The sequence below is a fragment of the Protopterus annectens genome, chromosome 6.part0 (genome assembly GCF_019279795.1).
Source record: "Protopterus annectens isolate FY-2018-M chromosome 6.part0, PAN1.0, whole genome shotgun sequence".
Classification (NCBI taxonomy): Eukaryota; Metazoa; Chordata; order Ceratodontiformes; family Protopteridae; genus Protopterus; species Protopterus annectens.
Genome location: NC_056737.1, coordinates 395,791,293 through 395,819,135, shown reverse-complemented (window position 1 = coordinate 395,819,135; position 27,843 = coordinate 395,791,293). Strand labels below are relative to the sequence as shown.

The window sequence follows — 27,843 nt, the reverse complement described above, 5'->3', positions numbered from 1 at the left end:
GGTTTGTTTGTAGCTTACCGACTTGGGAACTGCAAAAGCCTTTTAGGGTTCTCTAGTGTCCGGTGAGGTGAAGTAAGGTTGTGACCTGTCCCTGTTTGCATGGGGCAGTCCCTCTTTGGGCAGTTGAGTCCTGCAAAAATAATAATAATAATAATAATAATAATAATAATAATAATAATAATAATCATATGGCAAATGTTCTGAGATTTTAGGACAAACATTTCCTAAGTTTTCTTTAGTAGTTGCATAAAACTGTTATTTTCTATCTGAAATAGCATAAGCAACTCAAATGTTACAAGAATAAACTTTTATTTTGGCAAAAAAAAGTGAAGTTCTGTACTTTACATTGGCTGTGGGTATGTTTTGTCCTGCAAAAGCTCATGCTTCTGCAAAAAAAATGTCCCACTTTGGGACACTTGAAAAGATGGCAACCCTAGTGGAAGCAGTATTAACATAATACATCTGCTGTAGAATCACTTGTGAAATCACTTGTTCTGCAGATTGTAGTTGTGCAAAAAGTTGTGATTTGGCCATATACTACATGTAAATGGGTAAACCATTCTATTAGCACCTCATGGAAAGGTTTAACATTGACCTTTTTCAATACAGCCAAGGCTTAAACACTAAAATGTACTTTTTTTCCTCACTGAATGTGAGTCTAGTTTCTTCACTGACTAAAGAGAATAACATTTTTTCATTTCTTTCCTTAAAAATGAATAAAAATAAGCCACTTCAGCTGCAAATTTGCAGAGGCGAAAACAAGCTAGAAGTCCCATACCTCCTCTGTATTCTCTCATGGTATCCAGTACACCTTAATCTAGTTCCTCCTAGTTCTAGTAATGATCCTATTATGCCCAGCAAACTAACTGACTTGAATGCACCTGCTTTAAAAGAAGAAATTGTCTTGTTTTGATCATCAAGTTGAGATTTAAAAAATGGAGTCAAAGCTATTTAAATACATTGGGTGGTCTAGAGTTACAATTTAATAAAACTGAAAACAGAGTATCAGTTTTAAAAAGATTCTCATAATAATGATGCTACCAAAACTTCAATACCCTATACTCCTACTAGACAAAATCAATAGGCAGTGTAATTGCTCTTGGGGAAATATCAAGAAGAGATAGCCAAGCAAAGTGGAAAACCAAGACAAACTAGATGAAAGAGCTCAGTATGTTTTTACTTGGTTCCTGGCCCTGCTAGGGCTCTTCAAACATATGTCACTGATGAAATGCACTCAGTTTGTCCCTTCCCACTTCACAGTGTCACTTTATTTTATTTTATTTTGAATTTATAAAGCAGGGTGGAGCACTAATACCAATGGTCCCATTTCAGTCTCAGTCCACAAGTATAAAAACAATTAGAACATGAGAGTATAAGCAAAGTAAGTCACGTACTCAGAACAATGAACAATATTTACACGAATAATTGAGTACTCTAACCAATTAAAACAGCAGTCAGCCTGCTTGTATTTACCAGGAAAATAAATAGTTTGTATGCAATCTTTTTGTGAAGAAAAGAGGAGAGTTAATGCAGGCAAATCAGTAGATTAGAAGTTGGAAGAGTTTAGGTTATATGCACTGGGGCAGGGAATTTGCAGTTAGCTTTTAACTTGAGATGGGCTTTTAGTTGTGAGTGGAATGCGGAATATGAGGAGTGATCTTTAATATAGGAAGGGTGAATTTGTGCTCAAGAATTGAAAAGGCATATTCAGTGTATTGAAGTCTAGTTGGTGAGGTTTAGAGGAAAGGATGGGAGAGGATAAGACTTCTTATTTTATATGATGGCTCATCTTGAATTAGTTTGGTGGCTAAGGAGAGAAGGCTCATTTTTGATAAGCTTGAACAATTGTGAGGTGAGTATAATGTCAACTCATTGTTTAACTGGCTGCCATTTTGCTTTTTCTATCAATTTACAGTGGTGGTTCTTGCTATAAGGGGGGAGAGAGAGAGAGAGAGAGAGAGAGAGAGAGAGAGAGACAGAGATGAAACTGCATATGAGTTGGATATGGTCTGGATGGAGGATGTGTTTCTTTTGGCTAATGCAGAAATTAGAGGGATACCATAATCTAGTTGAGCACATTAGACGCTCTTGTTTATAACATTTTTAGTGGATCTGGAAAGGAATGGAGAGATTCTATTAATCCAGAATAACAGGTAGTTGATCTTTTTGTGTGCATTATCCAGAAAGAAATGAAAGTTCAGGGAAAGGTCTAGTCAAATGCCATGATATTTGAAGGTGAAAACAGAGATAATCCAGAAAGCTTGAGTCAGGTGTCGTATCCCATGTGTGACCCAGAGGATGACAGGACTAACAAGAAACTGAGTACAAAGGATTATTCCAGATAAAATCACTTTAGTCAGCAGATCTAGGAGACTCTGTCTCTCTTATACCCTCCTGGTGGGAGGAATAAAGATGCCTTTTTAAAGTTTCAAGTAGTTTATTCGGTTAAGTAGGTAGCTGGACAAGTGTTCTTGTTTTACTCTTTGGACTCTGTTTTGTGATATTTGAAGGTGGTGACATTTTTATTTGTAGCATTATGATGATTAAAGATTTGCAAAGGTCTGGAAATGGTACTGAGATTTTCTTGGTACCACAGTACATTGTTTTTGTGGTAAATGTTTTTCATTAATCCATTGAATTAAGAAATGCAGGTCTTTTTGTATTTCTGGCTGAGGATATGATAGAATGATTGGAGTGGAAAGAGACTATGTCATGACTGTAGAGTAGTACTGGAAGGTCTGGTAACTCTTGAGGAAGCTTTCTAATGTAGATGGAGAAAAGGAGGAAGGCAGAAAATAGATTTTTGGGGTGTGGCATTGGGGGTTCAGTGAGAGCATAAGGAGATGAGGTGAGCAAAGAAGTGTCACTTAGATATATAGCTTTGGAACCAAGGCAGAGCAGCTTGACTAATTGCTACTTCTATGAGGTGGTCTAAGTATATTGCATAGTCAATAAGGTTAAAAGCTCTGGTGAGGTTGATTAAAAATCACCACCACATAACAAACCTTTATCCATTCCAAGGAGAATGCTGTCAGTAAGTGTCCAGTGGCCTTTGGATGCATTATGACCAGACTAGAACTCATGTTACTCTTGGGAGGAAACTTGGTGGATGATGTATTGAGTGAGTTGCAAGTCAAGCATCTTTTCCAAAACTATGTATGTAAAGCTACAGATAAATTTTGTGTACTCTTGGCTACCCAAAAGAATAAAAAAGTAACTTGAAATTCTTTAAAGTTAATAATCACATCAGATTTCCCTAAACAGGTTAGATTCAAAGAGATTCAACATGGTGTCAGACAATTACCAGCTGATACATCATGGCATAAAATTCAAAATGTCATAACTTTAATCAGTTTCTTTCCTTTGAAAAGGCTGGGAACATAAAGCAATTCATAAAGAACAACAAAATGAAGCTCAAACTCAGGCAATAAAAAAAAGAAAACTAAAAACACCAACTAACTGCCAAAGTGAAGTCTTCAAGGAAAAGATAATCCACAGGTATAATGAATAGAAATACTTTATTCACAAAAAAAGTTGAACACTTTCATCAGTACATAGTAAAACTGACTTCATCAGAACAAAAGCGACCATAAAAAAACTTCTAATTTATAAGCATCAAACAAGAAATTGGACAGGAAATTGAAAACCAGAAAGTCCAACCCATTCAATTAAAACAATTAAAAACAATACAAGTGCAGATGTAACAATAAAACAACAAATATAAAATCAATCTTATGCCCAAAGTTTTAAAACACTTATTACAGCTGTATATTAATTTAGACCTGGTGGATCCATTGAGTTTAAATGTAACTGCCAAAGTAGTTCTTTTGATTTTAGCAACAATTCAATGGGGCCACCGTGGGGATTAACACTAAACTGGTCTAAACTACAAACTTAAAACAAACAGGTTCTGGGCATACCAAAGTTTGTTTGTAAAGTGCATTACTAGTGTTTCTGTTTCTAATATCATTTAAATGTTCGTAAAGGTACTGTTTAAATTTCCAGATTATGCATGGAACTTTTGATTTTTTTAATCACCATTTTATTTTATAAACATGATGCTGAGTGTGGAGTCTGTATGCATAATTATAGAGTAAATAAAGATTAGAATATTTCCCTGAGCAGAATCAGGCCTTTTCTTCCTTATGGGCATAGATTTGCTAAGTTACCTAAAGGTTCATAGGTAATAAATTGTAAGGGACAGGGTTGTAAGTTAACTACAAATCAATTTATGAGAGTCATTTTGTGAAAGCACCTTACTGGTTGCAAAACATTTGAATAGGTTTTAGAAGTTTTGTTTCTCATTTTATGTTAGTTCTGATGAAGTCCAGAAAGGAAGAAAGCACTTCACAAATAAAGAATTTGGTTGCAGCGAGTTTGCCATCTTGTTGGCTATTTTTTTACTTCTTGATTACTAGACTAACAAACACAGCAGGCCTTTTTAAGTCTAGCCATGCTTCCAAAATGTACCTCCCAAGGTTTGATACCCTAGGGCTACTTTAAAGGGTACATGTAGGCTTGGACATGGATGGTCATGGTGGTCATGTATTTACTAGAGACATGGTGTCAGACTAGGGGTACATTTCTGATTCCCCATCCACTGGGCCAAGTTATGCTTGAAATTAGGGAAGAACTTTGCTTCACATGGATGGAGAGCCCATTCCATAAAAGGACTAGTCTTTGAGATACATGCATGTCCCTCATACATATCCTGTTCATGTTGCAGCCAAGGATTAGGTCCCTAGATTTGGCAAATCAGATGATATTTATTGTGCAGATTTGCAACAGCTCCATCAGAGTGGGATTAGAAGATGTTTTATAGATCAGTTTATAGATTGCCTTTCAACAGTCTGTAGCAGAATAAGTGCAGGGATAGGGCTTGAAGCCACCTGCTTAAGACATGTTGTTAATAACATATATTCTTTTTGTGAGGAACCTCTGTGGATGCTCCATTTGTTGGATATGCCAGGTCAGGTACATGCCAAATGGGGAATAGTACTTAATGATTGGTCTGATGAGGGCCATTTGCATGGGAACAATGTCATCCTTGGACATAGATGTTATACTTTTACTTATAAGCTACACAAGATAGAATGATTTCTTCATTACCATAGATACATAATGGTCAAATGCCAGGTTACTGTTGACATGCGCTCTTAAATCACTGACCACTGGGTGTATTCTTAGGGGAGTATAATCAATGTGGACATTGATTCTAGCTTTAAAGGCTGAGGAATAGTTGCATCCTGAATTTTATTGAATTAATGTAATTATTAAACCATTTGTGTATGCCAGAATATTTAAAAAAATGTCTGTCACAAATACATATTTTTAAGTTTGATGTCATAACAATACTATGTATAGGGTTGATAGCTTTATGCTTGGTATCCTGAAAAGACCTGATGGGTGCATTACTATTTCAAACATCATAGTTTTGAAATGTTGCAATTTGTAAATTCCTTATAGTCATTCTGATCTTATTTGACTCTAGCTACAAATTCTACCATGGTTAGTTTAGTTTCAAATTGTCTTATCAAATTTTCTGAACAGGTTTCTGGGATACTCAGCTTTGTATAAAAGATTGCATGAGCAAATAGTGCTATATTAAATGAGATGACAGCATTGCAAATATCTGGGTATCTGCTTGTATAAAAACTGCAGTGCTTTTGTTATAATCTTTAAATGACAGAAAATATTACTTTAATGAGATATAAGAATTATTTTTGTTTTGATATCACCACTCCATACTAACATTAAAGCAGCTGATACTGGGTTTGACATCTAAAACATACAATTTCTACAGGTTTATTGTGAAATGAATTGAAAAACTGAGCAGCCTAACATATATGTAAGGTTTCAGTTGGTACCTATCAGTATGTGAACATACCTCAGATAATGTGTAAAATTTATAACACAGCTTTCAGGAAAACATGTCATGATGCTCAGCAACATACTGCAAATTATTAATGATTTTTGGTAAAAACATATTTACATACCTTCATCGCCATATAATGTTCATTTTATATGAGCCTATATTCTGTAAAGGGAGTGAGTCAGTGACTAGCATAATTCTAGTGAGAGAAGGTCCACTTATCTGGAAAACTAAGCAGGATTTTACTTTTGATTTAATTGCTACTCAACACATACATAGTCTAGGCATGTATAGTGTGCATTCAGTGCCTTAGTATAGGATGTGGTATCTCAATGCACACTATACTAAGGTATTGAATGCACACTATACATGACTAGACTCTATGTATATATGTGCATTCAGTACCTCAGTTTAGGATGTGGTATCTCAATGCACACTATACTAAGGTACTGAATGCACACTATACATGACTAGACTCTATGTATATATGTGCATTCAGTACCTCAGTTTAGGATGTGGTATCTCAATGCACACTATACTAAGGTACTGAATGCACACTATACATGACTAGACTCTATGTATATATGTGCATTCAGTACCTCAGTATAGGATGTGGTATCTCAATGCACACTATACTAAGGTATTGAATGCACACTATACATGACTAGACTCTATGTATATATGTGCATTCAGTACCTCAGTTTAGGATGTGGTATCTCAATGCACACTATACTAAGGTACTGAATGCACACTATACATGACTAGACTCTATGTATATATGTGCATTCAGTACCTCAGTATAGGATGTGGTATCTCAATGCACACTATACTAAGGTATTGAATGCACACTATACATGACTAGTCTCTATGTATATATGTGCATTCAGTACCTCAGTATAGGATGTGGTATCTCAATGCACACTATACTAAGGTACTGAATGCACACTATACATGACTAGACTCTATGTATATATGTGCATTCAGTACCTCAGTATAGGATGTGGTATCTCAATGCACACTATACTAAGGTACTGAATGCACACTATACATGACTAGACTCTATGTATATATGTGCATTCAGTATCTCAGTTTAGGATGTGGTATCTCAATGCACACTATACTAAGGTATTGAATGCACACTATACATGACTAGACTCTATGTATATATGTGCATTCAGTACCTCAGTATAGGATGTGGTATCTCAATGCACACTATACTAAGGTACTGAATGCACACTATACATGACTAGACTCTATGTATATATGTGCATTCAGTACCTCAGTATAGGATGTGGTATCTCAATGCACACTATACTAAGGTACTGAATGCACACTATACATGACTAGACTCTATGTATATATGTGCATTCAGTACCTCAGTATAGGATGTGGTATCTCAATGCACACTATACTAAGGTACTGAATGCACACTATACATGACTAGACTCTATGTATATATGTGCATTCAGTACCTCAGTATAGGATGTGGTATCTCAATGCACACTATACTAAGGTACTGAATGCACACTATACATGACTAGACTCTATGTATATATGTGCATTCAGTACCTCAGTATAGGATGTGGTATCTCAATGCACACTATACTAAGGTACTGAATGCACACTATACATGACTAGACTCTATGTATATATGTGCATTCAGTACCTCAGTATAGGATGTGGTATCTCAATGCACACTATACTAAGGTACTGAATGCACACTATACATGACTAGACTATATGTATATACTGTATGTGCATTCAGTATGTCAGTAGAGGATGTGGTATCTCAACCACCATTTGACAGTTATTACTGCATTTTTTATAGACCTATACTTGAATAGTTTTGGAAACTTTTTTCTCCTAGTGTGCTAGTTTACTTCAGACCTATCTATCATCATCGTTATTTAACAGTGTGAGAGAAGTTAACTCTCCTCCAGTTTTGAAAAACACTTAAAACAAATAGTGGTATCTGGGGGCACAATGTCTTCCCCTGCAATATTATATCCTTAGGCCTGGATTAGGCACCCTGGTGTCATACTCATAGTAGGTATGGTTGCACACACACACTTTGGTTTCTTCCTGGAATATTGAATTTAGCATTATTTTTTTACATGCATAATAGCATGCAAAATATGTAAAACATGTCACATGTTACCAATATCAAAAAGTGCATTGTCATCCCTTTGGTAAAAACTCTGTACCCATGAACTACCACATGACCTTGGGACACAGGTGGACAGTAGTCTCTCCTTTGATAATCACATTGCAGCAGTGGTCAGGAAATCCTTCTACGTGACACACCTCATCACAAAAGGTTTCTCATCCAGAAAAAAAGAGGACATTGTTCCCCTCTACTCATCATTCATTAGACCCATTATAGAGTACAACACCCCTTTTGGTATGTACCTCACAAGACATCTACAACAACTGGAAAGGCCACAGAAATACCTTACAAAGAGGATTACTGGCCTCAAACAGATTCTCTACGCAGACAGTCTCAAAAAACTCCAGCTTTACTCCATCGCATATCGCCTACTCAGAAGTGATCTCTGCCTAACATACAAAGCTATGTCAAACCCAGAGCTGTTGGACATGCTCCATTTAAAGAAATCCCAATCCCTCCAAGCTACATGCTCTAGGGACCTAAACCTTGTCACCACAATAAACAGAACATGCTGGAGGGATAGATTCCTGTCCCAGAGACTTCCCATACTTTGGAACAGACTACCTATCTATGTCAAACAGAGTTCCTCATTAGCACTCTTCAAGAAAAATCTTGATGATTGGATGGGAAATAGGAAATTCACCCCGGGGATCACTTCTGTGGGTCTGCTTGACAGGGGCACAAGAAAATAATTTTCTTGGGTGGTGAAAGCCAGAGTACCTTTTTGGCTAGGCTTATATAGGCCCTAGGGCCAATAGCCTAGTACCTACCTATGAACCTATGAACCATGTGTCAGACCTCATGGAACACCGCCATCCTGACTGTCTTATGCCCATGCATCCAAGTTAGATTTTAGTCCTGGTTTTTAAGTCACAGGGTGAACATTTTAGTTAAATATGCTAAATAGGTCACCCTTAATTTCAAAAAGGACAGAGATGATGCTAAACATGTATTAAAAATTTCCAGCCATTGGACATCTGATTAAAACTGAGCTATCTTGATGAAAGTGATGTGGCACTGATATCAGGTACTGAGACAACATGGCAACCAGGATAGGTTGACATTTAGACTATATAAACTATGCTTGTGAAAATTACGTTACTGATATTTTGCTGTAATGTAGCTATCATTTTTTACAAAATGCCTAGTATATTATAAACTTTGCATAACTTTGTATTCTGTGTTTTTTAGATTCTGTTGTCTGTCTAAAGTGTCCAGGTAATGAATGGTCAAATGACAAACAAGAAAAGTGCATTACGAAAATACCAGAATACCTTACTTATGAAGAGCCTCTTGGAAAAACTTTAGCTGCAGTTCCCATATTCATGGCTATGGCTGCTGCTGCTGTCTTTATTGTATTTGTGAAGTCCTGGAACACTCCTGTTGTCAAAGCAAATAATCGAGAACTCAGCTATCTTCTTCTACTAAGTCTTGTTCTATGCTTCCTCTCTTCTTTGATCTTTATTGGGCGACCCACTAACTTGACATGCATGTCCCGCCAAGTTGCTTTTGGCATCAGTTTTACATTTTCTGTCTCGTGCATTTTAGCTAAAACAGTTGTAGTGGTCATTGCCTTCAATGCCAGTAAGCCAAATAGCAATCTAAAGAAATTTGTGGATCCCAAGCTGCCAAAATCTTTAGTTTCTCTCTGTACTTTTGTTCAAATTGCATTGTGTGTTAGTTGGTTAATTTCAAGTCCACCATTCCAGAATGAAAACACGACTTCTGTAACAGGGAAGATTATTATAGAATGTAATGAAGGTTCACCCACAGCATTTTGGTGCATGCTGTCTTATATGGGCCTATTAGCCTCTGTAAGCCTTGTTGTAGCATTTCTGTCCAGGAACCTCCCAGATAGCTTTAATGAGGCTAAATACATAACATTCAGTATGCTGGTTTTTGTCACTGTATGGATGTCATTCATCCCAGCCTACCTGAGCACACAGGGGAAGTATATGGTGGCTGTGGAAGTATTTGCTATTGTGTCCTCAGGTGCTGGTCTGCTGATTTGCATATTTACTCCTAAATGCTATATTATTCTGTTTAGACCTGACATGAACACTAGAGCCTTTCTTATAGGGAAGAGTACATTTCAGAATTGAATGGATTAAAATAAAGGCATCTATAAGATACTTTTTTAAACTAAGCTAGTATTTGCATTACTTACTTTCGGACTTAAGTTGCAACTAAGATCCTTTTTATGTATATTGGATGCTACATTTCCTATGCAGTTGTTATGAACTGGACCATATAAAGCTGATCCCATTTTCTGGCAGCTTTTAAGGTAATATTTTTCTTTTTTCTACAATAAAAAGTACTGTTGTTGAACAGAAAAAATGGAAGTAACCTTTTTGCTGGGGATTATTAAAATGAAGGGAGTGGATATTTTAAGATTGAAGTGAGATAAAAGTGCAAGTCAATTTGTTGGCAAGATAAGCTGAAATTTATTAAAGGCAATGCTGAATTTTCAATTTGAAATATATGCAGAGTTTCAACAAAGGCACTTGCAAGGACATCCAGCTGGGTATCAAACGCTCTTATGCAGATTATAATATTTTATTTACAGATACTCTAGGAGGTTTTGAGCTAAATGACATATAAGAGAGCATTGTGTACATATTGCTGACAAATTTGGGACACCAAATCATGCTGTTGGCAAAAAGCCACAGACATTTGAATTGAAAAAGAAGTGCAATATATTGTTTCAAATTGTACCACCTAGGATGCTAATTCACCTAAACTTTTGAGTTGTTTGTCTTGTAAAATGCTCGGAATGGTAAAACAAGCTCTTAATGCAAAACTAGAGATAACTTGTTTTCCTATACACATTTCTTAACAGTTACACAGCAATAAAAACTCTTGTATACTGGATTGTAAAGTATACATGCCAGTTAAGACCAATTTCAGCCAAAAGAACAAACGGATGCATGGTTTCAGTTATAAATCAAGACAGGATTTGTATTTCTATTGATCAGCAAGAGCTAAATAAAGTCATTAAAAGAGAGCATTACCTGTGACATCAGTTGAATTATCAACTTCACTAGAGTAAAGTATTAAGCTCTAGTCAGTAGTAGATGAAACCAGGGATTATGACAAATAATTAAAGGTAAAGAAATCTTCAAATTGTGTACATTTAATATGCCACTAAGAAGGTACATATTCTTTACTTCTACATAGTATTTCATCAGCATGAATGATATCAGAAAGAGATGTTATGTATTTGGAATTGAATGCTTAGAATGATTTACAAACAGAAATTATGATCTTTCAATGTGAACTTAGACACATGCAGCATAACAAGGTATTGAAACATATGCTAAACAGATTATGACAGCATACTTTCAAGTTAAATAAAAGCAAATGTAAAACAAGCATAATAAGTATAAAAATGCACGGGTCATAGTCTAATGACAAACAGACTGAAAACGGAAATGCACGGGTCATAGTCTAATGACAAACAGACTGAAAACGGAAATGCATGGGTCATAGTCTAATGACAAACAGACTGAAAATGGATACAACTCTGCAAATTGTAAACCCTGAAGTTAAAAAAACATTGCAGAGTTTTCTAGGAATCTTACTAACTCGTACCCAATGTATATAACAGACTATGCTTCTAAACTTCTAAGAAAGTTGTTAGAGAAAGATTATGCCTGTAACTGAAGCTATAAACAACAGAAAAGTTGTGTACAGTTCAAGAAAATCATTACAGAAACAATCATCAAACTGCTCTTCCTTTGCAAATGAGTATTCCCTTTATCCACTTTTCACTATAAAGGATATACAAAATATCCTCCATCAAATTATCCTTCCTTTCTAGAGCAGGAAGATACTTCCTCACAAATGCACCCATTAGACAGTTTTGTAGCAAGCTCCCACTTCTCTCAAATAGCTGTTAGACAGACAAAGATGCTTTTATTTAAAGTTAATAGCTTGGGTTCTAAATTCAGCAAACTGTATCCAATCCTCTAAATCTTTGTTGATGAGAAAATAGCTAACCCCCTTAGCTATATCTATAAGCTCTCTTATTTCAGGCACTGTCACTCCTGCATTCAAACACACATTTATAATCCCTACCTTTAAAGTCAATTCACCCAATGGGCTTTAATATTATATGCCAATTTCTAACCTATGCCCTCTTACAAAATATTTGAAAAACTCCTCTAAAAGCAACTACTAAAACACATAAATAGGCATGTCCTTCTATATGATGCATAACACAGCTTTTCACTTCTTTAGTTCATTCAGTGCCCTTAAAATAACCACTGATTCCATTTAATGGAACTTGAATGAAGGCCTTGATATCATTTATGTTGATATGACCAGGGCATTCACAGCAGTAAACAAATAAGCTTCAAAGACTCAACTTTGGTGATAACACAGTTCATTGGTTGCAGTGCTATTTGAGAGAGAACTTTCCAATTCTGTCACAATGACTCCCCCTCCAATATTGATACACATAATACAGGAATAACCCAATGTTATGTACAAGGCCCACATTGCCACTCTCTTTATCAATGATCATCTTCTGGAACTGTCAAACCTTAAACTGGTTATGTATGTTGATAACATACTTCTACTGCAACTCAATACAAGCCAATCTGAATGACAAGGCAAGGTACAGAAGAACTTTGTGCAACTATACAACTGGTCATCCTCTAATAAGCTTCTAATTAACCTTAAGAAGATCAATGTTATGTTCTTGCTCTCAGCTAAGAAATTACCTACTTTTCCACCTTTCCTATTAAAAGATCATAAAGGAAAGTCCATAGCTAATGTCACTGAACTACTTGCCCAAATTTTTTCCTTTACTATACACACAGACAATATTGCTAATAAGGTCCTTGCTCAACTCAAGCTATGTTACAAGATGAGTCATTTCTCTCATGATCTGCCAGTTTAGCAATTGACAAAAACATCATAATGCTCTAACTTGAATATAGCTTTCCATTCCCCATAATGTATTCAACCCTCAATGCTCATAGAGTTCATATTATGGATACCGACCCCTTGCTACACCACCGCAAGCTACCCGATAATTCAGTCTTGATATCTCTACCACACAGGGTAACACTTCTGCTTTATACATTATTCATCAAAATATTAAATCAAGGCTGCTGCCCATTTAAAAGGTAAAGTTCCCCAATATTAGAAAACAAATATGCACTTAGAAGCACTTAAAATATTGCTTTCTTTGGCATGGCCTCCATTAACTACACACAGCAGATGTGTTGAGTAGAGCATATTTACCAGAGAGGCACAGAGAACTGTTAAAAGAAGAATTAGAGATCATGTGACTAAATCTATATTTAGCAATGTCAAAAGAAAAGTAATTTTAGAGGTATACTCATGGTGACTTAGAAGTGCAATTCCTGAAAGATATTTTATTGACAGTATGGGCTTAGCAAATGTCATCTGTAAGAGACAATTCAGTGATATTTTTCTTTGAAAGATAAAACAAGTGAATTCCAAGGCTTAAATGTTCAAGGCCATCAAAAACATAGCTTTCATTCAAACGGAAACATGCATGATTCACAGGATACATGATCACCATCTGATAATAATAAATTGCAAAATAACAGGAAGCGATTTCGAGAGGTTTTCATAGTTAAAGGTGCAGCAGTGCAATTCACAATGCACAGGGAAGTCAAGTTTCACTGCTGTCTACTGTTAAATGATTCAAAGTCATGCACATAGGTATCAGTCCTGCTCTAGGGGTACCAGCATTTATGCATCCTGTTTGCAATTCATAAGAACGTCTTCACTATTGATACATTTATTTCTAATTGGCTACTAGATTACAAATCATACTTCACAGATGTGTTTAGTGCTTGTAGTGTTGGCCTGAAATTTGTCTTTAGACATAACTCATGGCCGAAGGCACAAGACTACATTGCTATAGAGCTTCCAAAGATGAAAAGTAGCATTTTAAACTCCATCTTGATATGGTTATTGTCATTTGTAAATAGAGTTTAGTTGTAATTTTCTACCTTTAAATTTCTTATGTTAACTACTGATAGCACTTGTTAAACAGAGTGTTGTAAAGTATTTTATAAGAAAAAAAGCTAAATTCTTTAGCGACTTTGAACAAATGTTTGTAAACATCACCAACCCACACCATTTTCAACCACCACTTGCTGGGTCAACTTATTCAAAAATACTGATATGCAAATCTGTAAACATCACTCAGTCCATCATCAACTATAGTCAGGTGTGTTAACGTATGCAAAAGCACTGATACACAAATCTGTCTTATCTTCATCTGCTTTTTAAGTGACATTACCCACTATTCTACATTCATATGCTCCTGCAGCTATATCACAATCTGTGCTAACATTTAAATCCTTCAACAAATATTATGAATAATAAGAGCAGAACAATATTTAAAAACAACACAAGTATGCTTTCTAAAGGTAGTACTAATCATTACTACCAGATTTATTCTGTGCAATGTGAAAACATTTTAACTAAACATTCTAACCATTACGGTACCAGAGACACAAATTTAATAACCTTATCAGACTGTGACTTCTATCAACAAACATAATGTTATCTGTTACAAAAATTGTTAGGTTTAATTCTTGGGGTCTATATTACAAGATCAAAACTTTAGTTAATCGAATAACTAAAGATTGATCTTGTAATACGAAACCTGAAAATGTCAAAAGGCTGTTTAAACCCAGGGAAACACTTCCCTTGGCCGCATCAAAAAAAACAAAACAAAAAAAACCCCCTTTAAATCCCAAATCAAGTGGGGGCCTTCACCCCCCATATCCCTCGATGTGGGGGGCTGTGTCCCCCACATCCATTCTAACTAAATATACCAACTCCGAGATCACTCCAAATTGGAGAGAAGGGCATAATCCACATAATGGCCAAGGGAAGTATTTCCCTGGGTTAAATCAGCCGTTCAACATTTTCAGGTTTCAATAATACAAGATCGATCTTTAGTTATTCAATTAACTAAAGTTTTGATCTTGTAATATAGACCCAATTCTTGCACACTTAGAAATACATTGCCATCAGTTTCAGACATCTCACCTTACTAGTAAGTAGGAGAAAAGTCACCAGCAGAGAAAACCAGTGCAAATGCTTCCCTCTTTATTGACTTATCTCCACATTTATACTGTTATTGTTGGTGTGTGGTGAGTATGAACTTAACCCCGAGCTAATATATACACTATCAGCCACTTACTACATGCACTATTAGACACTTACTACCATGAGCACCATAACAACAAGAAGGAAGTTTCTAGACTATACATTTATGGCAATATCTGTTATAAAACTGAATGCTACTGTCTCCTTTGATGCAAATATTGTAACTATTTTCATTACTGACTAAAATCAGTAAGGAAGAGTTTTTGATATGTATTGTGATTTAGAGATTTGTAGAATAGCAGCATCTTTTGATACTACCTAAAAGCAGCTTCAGGCAATTGTTAATAAATGTTTCTGCAAATACTAATACATTGTCTCAAATGCTAAAGAAAAATAACTTGTTTAAACCGAAACAAGACTAAACCTCATGCACTTTGGTTAAGCAAGAGTCTAAAACCCATACCTAACCCTGCCCCACTCCTCAATCTAGACAACGCCATCACAGAATGCATAGCGTCTGTCATATACCTGGGCATTACCTTAGATCCCTTCTTAACAATGAACAGACACATCAGTTTCCTCAAAACAAACATCAGTAAAATGACTAATGCACATCAGCACATTTAAGGGTTCTTAACCCCTGAGGGCAGGGGTACCACTCACAAAAGCATGCTACAATCCCAGATAGAATACGAACAGCATACACACAGAAAAAGAACCTGATAGATCAACTGAAACTACCCAAATGCATATGCAAATTCATCTTCCTTTCACCACAAGATAAACATCATTCCTTTTCTTCATCACAGATAAACTGGATACCTCTCCAAGAAAAGGCTGATCTTTTACATCTTACACTTACATACAATTTCTGTCTGGAGAAACATAGCACCCTATCACTTTTTGTAAACTAACTGCTGTCACTTCAGACTACTGTTTTCATTCTATATCAAATAAAGCACCTCTTCTTCCCTGGCTAGCAACATCTATAACTACTTTAGGACATGCCTTTCCCATTATTTGTCCCAAAGTATGGAACGGACTACCTATACAGCTTAAACCCTGTACCCCATGGGCTGAATGCCTTTATAAAATCTTCATACACCTTCAAGAAAATTCAGAAAGAAAGTCAAATTCACCTGTTTCTAACACAAGGCATCAGTTAGATAGTGTAATCAACAACTGGGCCTGTAATCTTACATATCAACAGTCTCTAAATCACTAGATAAAACAACAATAGTATTCTCCAAATAATGTAAATGTTCCATATAGTATACATAATATAAGGTATTAAAATAAGATAGTAATTCCAGCTTTATTAACTGGTTTAGTTCATTTTCCCTTAGGACGTTCCCTGCTGGCTCCACTACTGACACTGAATTAGCCCATTTGTTCTGGGGCCATTATACCCAAGCATTGCAAGGCTGGGCAACAACCATAACAGGTCCTCTGTTCTCCAAGAGTGAGATGGTAGAGCACAGGTCACCTTGCTGGGCTTGGAGACTGGCTTACCCTTTTTCCATTGGGAGAACCTCATTCTGTCTCAACAGTTTATCATAGCCCTTTGTTGCAGTCTTGCAAGGGGGAAACATACCTCTAGATGTTGGATTCCCATTGGCTTACTGATGCTAATCACTGTGATTACACAGGCTTGCAAATCAGACTCTACAAAAGAAGTGAGAATAATGATTGTCAATATATTTTCCTTTAAAGATCATACAATTAAATATAAAGCACAAGGCTATGAAAAAATAAGATTAATCACTACAACAATAACATCTAGAGAAGGAATGATAATGCTCATGTTTTATAAACTGATAGTAAGACCAATAACTGACTATAACTTAATCTTTTGTACAGATAAGATGAAGGTATCCAATTTAGATTTGCAGAAGATAAATACATAAACAATAAATAAATGAAGTTAAGCATTTGGATTACTACAACAAATTAAAGAATTGAACTTTTATGACATATTATACAGATAAACTAAGAAGTAAGCTTTGTTTGGCTTTCAAAACTTAATGAAAGACTCCATTAAGTAATGATTCTGGATTGATCTTGGACATAAAGTATTACAAAAATAGGAATGGGGTCCAATTTATGGGGTCATCATAAAAGAGTAAAAAGAGATTAGGTTGTTGAACTGTCTCTCACTTGAAGTGAGCAGCATTGGAACAGTGACACATTTTAAAAGAAAACTAGATGATTACATGGAGGACAAGAAAATGATATTTGGAGTGAAGGGAATTGCATTATTAAAGGCTTTAAAGATGAAATTAGCAGCATAAGTAATCTTATGAAATTATGAATGTTTAACTAGACATGTATGTGTATGTCAGAAAGCTACACATTTATCAATGTGGACCCTGTTGTACTGAATTTATACAAAATGTCATTCATATTCATAAACACATGCAACCTCATAGTCAACTGTGCAATAATTTTATTTTGTGTACCAGTGACCAGCATTATATTACATGTTACTTTCTATAGATCTGTCCTAGTAAAACTGAATATATCAAACTGCAGAGAACTGTGCAGTCTCTCTGACTACAGCCATGAGACTGTCTGCTTTCCATTCATTTATCTGTCATTTATTTTACTGGTAGGTATATTGAATCACTAGATTGCTTTTTCATTTTCAGGCTATTTACAGAAAACATTGGCAAAACAGGAAATGTGGGAATGTAAGCAGCATAAAGAAAAGCAATATTAAGTAAAATCTTATTAAGCAACACAATGCATAGTTTAAAATAAACATATTATTGTTATTTTTATGTAAACATAATTTCTTATGTGGGAACCAGTTTTCTACTCTGATGAGCTACTGTATTGCCTTATGTAACCTTATCCTATATACAGCTTCTTGTCAAGCTGCTATATGTAATTTACTGCTCTGTCTCCATATATAGCCTGTTTCCCTACTACTATGTACAATCTGCTCCTGTATATAGCACTGTACCACTTGCCTTATATGGCCTGCTTCCTTCTTGCATATGTGTATTCCTGAGCTATTCTCACATGTAGCGTGCTGTCCAGCTAATATATAAAGCTTCCTGCTATATCTAACTTGCTGTCAGGATGCTGTACATGGAGTGCTCCCTGCTCAGAGATGCAATATTATCATGTTGTTAGCAGTGCCCCATAGTAAAAAACAAAACCACCATGTATAACTGAAAAATGGTTTGTTTTTTCTTTCAGCTTTTCCCGGTTAGGGGTTGCCACAGCGGAACTCCGGTCTGCTAATGATTGGTAGTTGATTTTTATGTGCCGAGTTACCAGCCCTGATGCACAACCTTCAATGAAGGTATGCCCATTCACACATGTCTCCACACAGAAGACGCTCTAGCTGAGAATCGAACCGGACAGCTTCTTACTGTGTGGCGACAATGCTACCGCAGCACCACCACTAACTGAAAAATGGTGGAGAATAAAAATTGAAATGAAATGAAAATTAAATTTCTTTCCCAGTTCTTTAACATTTTCCTTAAATTAGCTTTCTTTGTAGCACTAATACCGCCTGGACCAATGCATTTTGTGTATCTTAACTTGAATAATCATTTTTGTCCTCTGATTTTTATCTATTTACCGATCATGTGTCTCTGTTAATTTATATACATATTATTCCCATTTAGTGCCATACAACTAGAAATAAACCTCAGTTCACTTTCTTGCCATAATAATCTGATTTTTGTAGAAGAGAGGCTATAATAAACTTACTTATGCACTATCAGTTAGAGTAAATTTAAAAATAAATGCGCATTTAAAATGGATCTGTATCTGACAATCACAGGTTTCTGTAATAATAACATAGTCTAGTTTTATAAGTAAAAAAAAGTAAACATTAGTTTAAGCACACATACAAAAGTTAATTGCAGTCTGTCTTCAACAGCTGCTATCTCTGTTATTTATGCACCTTATTTTTAATTCTTAACAAGGAAAAATAGGCCACTGAATTTAGACTCCTGGTGCTTATTCTCATAAACTATAACTGAATAATTTCCTTGAAGCTAGCAGGCAACAGGGTATATACAATAAAGGAAAGTATTTAAATGGGCCGATGAAAGCACTTCTACAGATCTTTACAATAGTTAACATGAATGCTTCCTTTTCCTTTAACATCAGAAGATATCTGATAATCTAAGAACATCACAAAAGAACCATTTTAGATTATCTGTTTGTTTTTTACAAAATTGCATGTTATTTTCTCATTTTAACATGAAAGTACATGAAATGATAACTTCTATATGCACTACTAAGGTAGTGTTTTTAAGGAAAATATACTAAACACATCACACATGGGTATTAGAATTGCTTTTTACATCTATTTGTTTGGAAAACAGTGAAGGAAAGCATACGGTAAAGCAGAAAACGCAAAAAGAACATGATGCCTGTAACTTCCTTCTTGCTGTTTTCTATTACTGTTGATGTAATCACAAGTTTGTGTCAACTGGGATGCATCGCAATCAATGGTTTTACACAAAAATGAAAAACCAAAGATGCAACTGCTCTGATGAAGATTTGATTTACACAAAAAGGAGACATCAATATTAGTAGGATCTTCCCAGTTCATACTGGAAAAGCGTGTGCTGAGATTCCTTTCTTTGAGAAACCTGAAATCATACAATGTGGAATGTAAGAAATTCAAATGTTATTTTTAATTATGAAAGTGAATTAGAACTCTTGTGCTATTAGAAAATGAAACGGTACAGAGATTTACCAACACCCTTAAGAATAATGAAATTATATAACATCACAGTTATATGGGATACAATGTATAATGTATTACAGAGGAATAAAAAATATCGGTTTACTGTGAAGCTTTATGACCTAGGATTTTTTTGTCATTTACAGGCAATTACTATTAATATCATATTAATTGCTATGTTCTAAAATGGAATTATTATTCTCTAGAATATTTTGCATTTTTTTCTATATGACAAAAATAATTAATACTGGCATGTTCAGGGTAGTAATGGCATTTACATTTCAAATGTACGTTTTTGGCTGAATGCCTCACAAAATTCCACATCTTTAAACAGAACAAAGTGTAATGAGATTTGGGGAAAAAATCCAATAACTGAAGTATTTTATGGGGTTAGAACATCACTCACACCTTCCATACAAGAAAAGACCTCTTACAATCGCCCATAGTTACTGTCATGATCCAAAGTTGATGAATTTTACTGAAATGCAAAAGCCCTGTTTCAGTGACTGTCATTTCACTTAAATCCATTTGAATAAATTGTATTCACACGTACCATGCTTAGGGGGAAAACATCAATGTATGCTGAATTTCAGCATACAAAATACTAAGGATGCAACTAAATTGTAATAATGCCCTTTTTATTAAACGATCAACACCAGCTTGGCTCTCCACTGAAAAGAGGCTACTAGTCTAATGGGACTAACCCAGTTAACAAAAGATAAATAAAATAAATAAAAAATAAATGTCATGCTTAGTATTTTAATGCAAAATCTATAAATTCTGTGCTTTTGTCCAAGCACTCATTCATTGTAAATATTAAGAAATTCATTACTGCTTTTACTCATGGTTTTTATTGTTTTTTTGTGACACACAGGTCAGTATTTGTGTGCATAATCTGCCCAAGCATAAATTAGTGTGTTACGTACATTCTGCCCATTGGAATTCCCGCTTAGGGTAAAAGAACAAAATGTGCATGAAGAGAAGTAATCCGTTATTATACCATGATGAGAAGTACATGAGATACTTTAGAAAAATAAATACCACCGTAAGTGTAACTGATGTAGCATGTTAATAATGTATAACTCCCAGGGTGGTGACACACCCACTCGCACAGACATCATGTTTAATATGTAGTATTTTTAATAAGACATCTGGAGGTTCTGTCACCAGCAGCGACCTTAGTCCTTGGCACCTAAAGGGAATTGGTTGAGCATAGCTAAGCTACCTTGATCTCCGGGTCCAAAAGAAATACTGTCTATAATGAGTAAATTATACATTACTTGAAACTGAGAGAGCTGGTTATGTATTTTGAATCTGGCACTTTTTTTCTTGTTTTGACACCATTTGCAATAAAATGAATTAAACTGACTTTGGAGTTTAATTAAATTTTGGTAACAGCACTATTACTTAAAACACTAGCTCATCTAAATACCTTGGGCTCTGGATAGAGCCATTGCTTGACTTTACCATCCACCCTCATCAGTACTAGGCTACATGACGTTATGCTAAAGGATTGGGATTTGGCAACCTGCCTGCAATGAATTTCCGTTAAAGCAGTCTAACTTCAGGGTAGCCTCATGGCAGAACTCCATACCTGTGAATGTATGAAAGAATGTGCATGTTATCATTGGTGTATCTAGGAGGCCAGAAAGTACTCCCATTTTTAATTATTTTGAGGTACCCAGTAACTAAGTTTATGGAATGACTAGAGGAAATGAGGAGGTTATTAACCAGTTTTTCACAATCCAACCAGATATGAACCTAGGTTTGAAACTAGCATATATAGTCATGTGTTTGGTGGTCACACTGGTGAAGAAAAGCAAAAGAAAAGCTGCTGGACAGAAGCTTTTAGTCAGGATTTCTTAAAATGGCAGAAAGGTGTTGTATTTCATAATCAAAGCCAAAACCTTTCTTTAACCATTTCTGGGTTTTTCAATGTTTATCATACCCTTTAAATAGAGCATTATTCTTCATAAGCTTTTTCAGTCATGTTAGCTATACCTAACACGCTTCTTACTACACTGACATTTGCAATGAGAGACGTGTATGGTTTTACTTAACTCTCTTGCCTGTGAATACAAAAACATAGAATTCAGTTGTAGTTTTACCACATTTACATTTTACTTCCATTAAGATCAATTAATGTTCTATCCTTATGTTAAATATATTTCTGTATGTTTCTTTATATTTCTTTTCTTTCTTCTCATATATTATTAAATCATCAATGAAATTCCATGTATTCTTTATACATTGCATGGCTTGCTGTATTATATACCGTGGCATCCTTGTAGGTTAATAAGCCATCATGTTAAGTCTTTTATATACTGTCAGACCTATAGATGTTGAAAAGGTGGGAATGTTCTTGCTTTTAGGGCTGTCTCAAGCTGAAGGGTACCTGATCTCAAATCCAGTCTACTAAATATCATATTCTATAGGGTTTACTAATTAAGTATTCTTCCACTGGAGGCATGTGTTTTCCTTTTCTGCATCACATTAGTGACTATGCAGATGTCAATAAATTTTCTCAATTGCCCGGTCTTCTTTGGCTTTATTAGTGTGAATATTATTCTGTATAGCTACATTATCTGTGCTATTTAGGATCTATATTTAATTGGAGACAGTGATTCCTTATCTCTACCTTCCAACCAGTTGTTGGACTCATTTAACAGACTGTCAGATATTTTATCTTTGATACTTTGAAACAGAAAAACTAGGTACTGGTGATAAATCCAGCAGCAACAAAACTAAATCCAATGATAAACAAAAGAGTAGTTGCTGGAGCCAAGAACAGTTTTGATAAAAATTAGTCTTTAATAATGTAGAATCCACGTAGAAAGCAATAAAACACAGGTGCTGAAAACACTTTTGCCTCTAGACTTCTTCAAGTGAATAGTGAATGCAGCATAATATATCTTTAAATAAGTAAAACATAATCACATGAATAATGAATAAAATCACATGGCGATTAAGTCACATGATGTATAAACTTATAGAAAAATCACATGAATAAGGTCACATGACACTTAAGTCACATAATATAAAAATGTAAGAAAATCACATAATACAATAAAAATAAAAAATATAATAGAGTGCAATAATTATAACTATTTGGAGCTGATAAAAAAAACAATAATTATTACTGTAATTTCATTTGAAGTTCTCTTAAGTAGGGTTTTATGCTAACAAACCCATTCAAACCAGAAGGGCTATGTGCTTTGAAATGCAGTATCCATTTCAATTCCTCTATTTTAGTTTGATGCTGTTATGGGGTATGACCAGGACATGCCAATTTATTACTAATGCACTACCGGCATTCAGGAATAAATGCTGATAGAGCATTTGTGGTCAGGGATGAAGCACTTTAGTGCCATGTGTGTGTATGTTTGTGGGCGTGTGTGTTTGATATAAAATGTAGCAAGCAGTTTGCTACATTTTTTTAAATAAGGATCAGCTTTTTTCTGTCTTCAAGTACTAGAGGACCTTTTTTTTTTGCTTGTTAACCTAAAATTGAGTGAGTGCAACACTGGGGATCAACACTGGGCACCTGAATAAATAGCTGCAGCTCTGGGACACAGACATCTGTGTGGGCATTGTCTACCCATGATATCTTCATAGTCAACTATTACTTCTTATCTTATATGTTGCATTGAAAGTGCACAGGCTTTGATTCATTACTGTTTATTGTTTTGTTACTTTTACCATTGGGTATTTTTCCACACTATAATTTCTTAATTACTCTTGTTTTACATCCTTCTGTTTCTTGATTGTATTTCTGTCATCCCTATTGACCTTCTAAGATTATTTATGTCTCAGAAAATAGTAAATACTTTCTTCCATATACTTCCCAAACCTCATTTCTAGAGTATTTGTTAATTCTAAGGAATTTACATTTCTTTTCTGAGACTGTTATTCTGGCATAATACATGCCTATGGTTTTAGTCTCCTTCAGGAAGACACACCTAAATTTCTAGATTTTAAACTATATATTTTTCTGTGGCTTGAAATATCTATCTCCTATTTAGTTTACATGTTTAAACTATATCTTTTATCGTTTTCTGTCATGGTCTTACATATGTTAAACTTCATGTCCGGATACGTGTATCAGTAACCTATTCAATCTTTTATCAGTCTTTATGCTAAAGATAGGGACATAGATGCTAAATCTGAACATATACCTCTTCCACTGTAGTAATCACTATAAAATATTTGTAGACTGAGTGTATATGGCAATATTTTCTTCTGTGTGTGCTCATATAACTGAAACTAACTCCATTTACCTCTGCTCTATGGACTTTTAAATAGAATGGCTATTCATTTGCTCCTAGAATCCTTGTCTTTTTCTTGCTTAATTTGTAACTAGAAAAGTACATAACTATGTATTACTTGCAGTCAGTCATGTGAGTTCTGTCATCTTGAAAACCAGTCTTTCTGCTTCAAACCAGACTTTCTTGTTATTGCAACATATAAGCATTATTAAAACAGTTTGGCATCACTATTTTATGCACTGCCGTATACAAGACAAACTTTCTTTTGTATTCTGACAAGGGTTATCAGCATATAAATCCATAGACATAACAGCAAAAGGGCGGCAGCTGCATGGCAGAGGGGTCACTTTTAAAGGCAGACTTTTTTCTAGGTTGAGACAACACTATTGAGGTATAGTATATTTAAAAGGGTGTTGCTATTTTACATAGACAGTTATACAGTAATATGATTGGCCACTCTGCATTAAAAAGCCAAACTGACAAAACTAGAACACTTTTCTTCTAATGCAAAAAAAAAAGTGTCTAAGCATAGAAGGTTGAAGTATGAGTCCATCAAACTCTTGCTATAAAGAAAGGAACTCGTATATCATTTACACAGACTTTCTGAAGTGCTCTGCCTCCTGTATTTTAGCCTTATCATTTAGCTGCTCCTGTTTAATGCAAATAAACTATGGGATCATCACAACTCAAACCAATGTAGAAGCTCAGAAGTCCAAGTCCAGTAGCAAGTCACCCTTTGAACAGCAAAGCTATTTGGTGTCAGTTTTGGGAAAGTGTCAGGTTAATACAGGTCACACACATGAACTACTAGATAAGTGAGGCTGGCTATTTAATGGAAATTTAATTTGTGACCTCATTTGTGACAGCTGGTTTAGATACCTTTGGTTTTAATACTGCTACAATATATGAAGGTGACAATACTTTTCATTGCTCTACAGACATGCAGGTAAAAACATATTCACAGTGAAGAAATTGACATAATTGGGTGAGGAAAAGGGAGCACTACCAGGGAAAAATGGTAAAACATGATAACTCCTCCCACTTTTAAGAGATCTGCTCTGGTGAGCAATATATAACCATAATGACCATTTTTTTTTAGAAATGGCAAGAATATCAGGATTATTCACTGGCAGCTAGCTCAGAATAGGAAACTTAAGGAATATACTTTAGGTACTGATATGATCAGATGTGAACAAACAATCATGAAATGGGCTAGTTAGAATAAAATTAAAAGGAAGATGCCAGGGGCTGGGGTAGTGTCTGCATCTAAAATGACAGGGTAGCTGTTGCAGTCATAGATAAATGTTATAAATAAATGCACATAACTATTTGATGAAGTCACAAGAACTTTTGGAATAAGATATACAGCATGATATGGGAAAAAGGCAGAGAACACTCTCTGAATGAATGTGAGTGTAAGAGATACAATCCCACATAGGAGACAACCATTTCCTGAGACCTTCTATAGATATGGAAATATAAGCTAGAAGATAATGAAATATAGTGCTAGATGGCATCACAAATTATCTGGAGGAAAGCTGCCTTAAAAGTGTTTGAACAGTGAATCCTTCATGGCTCCTGCTTGCAGAGGAATGGGGGCATGATTATTACTATATGGTTTGTATTTGGCTTTAAATAGCTCCTTGTTTCATTAAAAGGTTAGTGTTCTATGAAATACATGAAGGCGATGCAAATGATTTTTTCATTCACATTTTGTGTTTTCTAGTTGCACACGAGTGTGAGGTCTGTCTGGCAAGGTGCTTGCAATGTATTTATTTATTTATTGACATTTGTTTAGCAGGAAAGTGTGACTTTGCAATAAATATCCATTTTCAGTGGTGGCTTGCAGAAAAAAGTTCCACAGAGTTAGATAACATCAAATAAAACAGTAGCACAGATGTAATAAAAAAGGCATATATACATACAATTTGTGAGTCAAATAGATAGGATACAATAAAGTATGAGGAGACACCACTGATGTAATAAAAAATAAAAAAAATGGCAATTACATATGACAATCAGTATGTATACAAAGGTATTAGAAGTATAGTGTATTATACTAGGAAATAAAAAAAAAAATCTCAGAAAAAAAGATATAAGCTCCCCTAAGAATTGGAAGAGGGCAGGTTTTGAAAGGTACAGACAGACAGATGAGTGGTTAGTAAGAATATAAGTATTTGATGATGTAGATTATACAGGTGAGGTGCATGGGCATATCCATGAGTTAGTGAGTCTTTCTTTCTGCTTTTCCCAGCTAGGGATTGCCACAGCGGAACTCCTTTCTGCTAATGATTGGCAGTGGATTTTTATGGTGAAGAATTGCCAACCAGATGCCCAACCTTCAAAGAAGAAAAAACGAAAAAAACTGAATTCAGCTCCAGTAAAGCAGAATGCTGGACTGAAGTGTCCCAAAACACCACTGTATATATGCAAATCAGTCCACCAAGGTAGCAGCAAGAGAGTTTAATAAAACATATATAAAAAATTCACAATGTTGAGCGCTTTCATCTAACCATATAGACTTCCTCAGAACACTTTCCATTTTGAAAAAAACAGCTTAAATACATACACACACCTCTGTGTAATTAATTAATTAAAATCACAGTTTAAAATAGTTAACCCTGTAACTGCTACCTCTAGTGTATAAAGCGAATGCAACTTCCACACATATGCTCCATACTGTTTGTATAATTCCCATAATTAAAAAGCATTTGACCAAGTAAATCTTCCTAAACACTATGAATTACTTAAGAACAAATGTAAGAAAATAACTTTAAAAATATATAACACAATATGTGTTGAATAAAATGTCATTCATTCAGCATAATATGCTGGTACATAAGATGTATAATAAGATGTAAAATAAACACCATGGTGACAACAAATTCAATGAATATTATTTAAAAATGTAAAAATACATTAAATTCTGTTGTTGTCTAACATAGGCTTAATAGAAATGTACTCATTTATACCAGGAAACACTGTGGCATTTAGTTTTATTTGCTACCATACCTCTCTCTCTCCTAATTTTTTCTTCACATTTCCCCCTCTGGCATTCATTTGTACTATCTCTAATATCCCAAATATAAACTTATCACAAGTTTTACTAGTCATCAGGTGTTTACTTAAAGCATTTTTGTCGTCACCCTTTTTAATGCAGTAATAGTGGTCATATATCCTTTTGCGGAGACATCTCTCCGTTTTTCCTACATAGTAACAAGTGCAGTGTGTACAGGTGGCTAAATATATTAAACAGGATGTTCTACAATTTCCTTTCACAAATTTAATATTAGTGAAGTTAGTATCCTGCAAGCCTAATGTATTCCTACCATCAATGTACCTGCACTGGTTGCAATTACCACATTTATATGTACCCTTTATAGTAAGTTGGCCTTCTGAAATTTTATTTTTCCTTTCAAATTCCAGCTTTAAATTTCTTGCATTACTATATACAAAAGTGGGCTTTTTTCCCATGACTTCTAAAATATCCCTATCTGCACTGAATACATTCCAGTGTTTCTCCAAAATGGCTTTAATGTCATTAGTATTATACCCGTACTCTAAAATACAAGCCCCTGTATATACAGTGGTGTTTTGGGACACTTCAGTCCAGCATTCTGCTTTACTGGAGCTGAATTCAGTTTTTTTCATTTTTTGTGGTTGCTGTTCCAGTTTCTGTTATATTTTCGTAACCTTCAAAGAAGGCACACCCATTCACGCTCGCACC

The 27,843-nt window shown here is 35.1% G+C and overlaps 1 protein-coding gene across 1 annotated transcript in view; it reads left to right on the top strand.

Moving 5' to 3' along the window:
- LOC122803845 (extracellular calcium-sensing receptor-like) overlaps window positions 1-27,843 on the top strand; it is a 130,941-nt gene that overhangs the window by 53,954 nt on the left and 49,144 nt on the right. Inside the window, exon 5 of the mRNA XM_044073527.1 lies at window positions 9,231-10,124. Within this exon, the coding sequence (XP_043929462.1) occupies window positions 9,231-10,124 (894 nt within the window). The remainder of the gene's footprint in view (window positions 1-9,230; window positions 10,125-27,843) is intronic.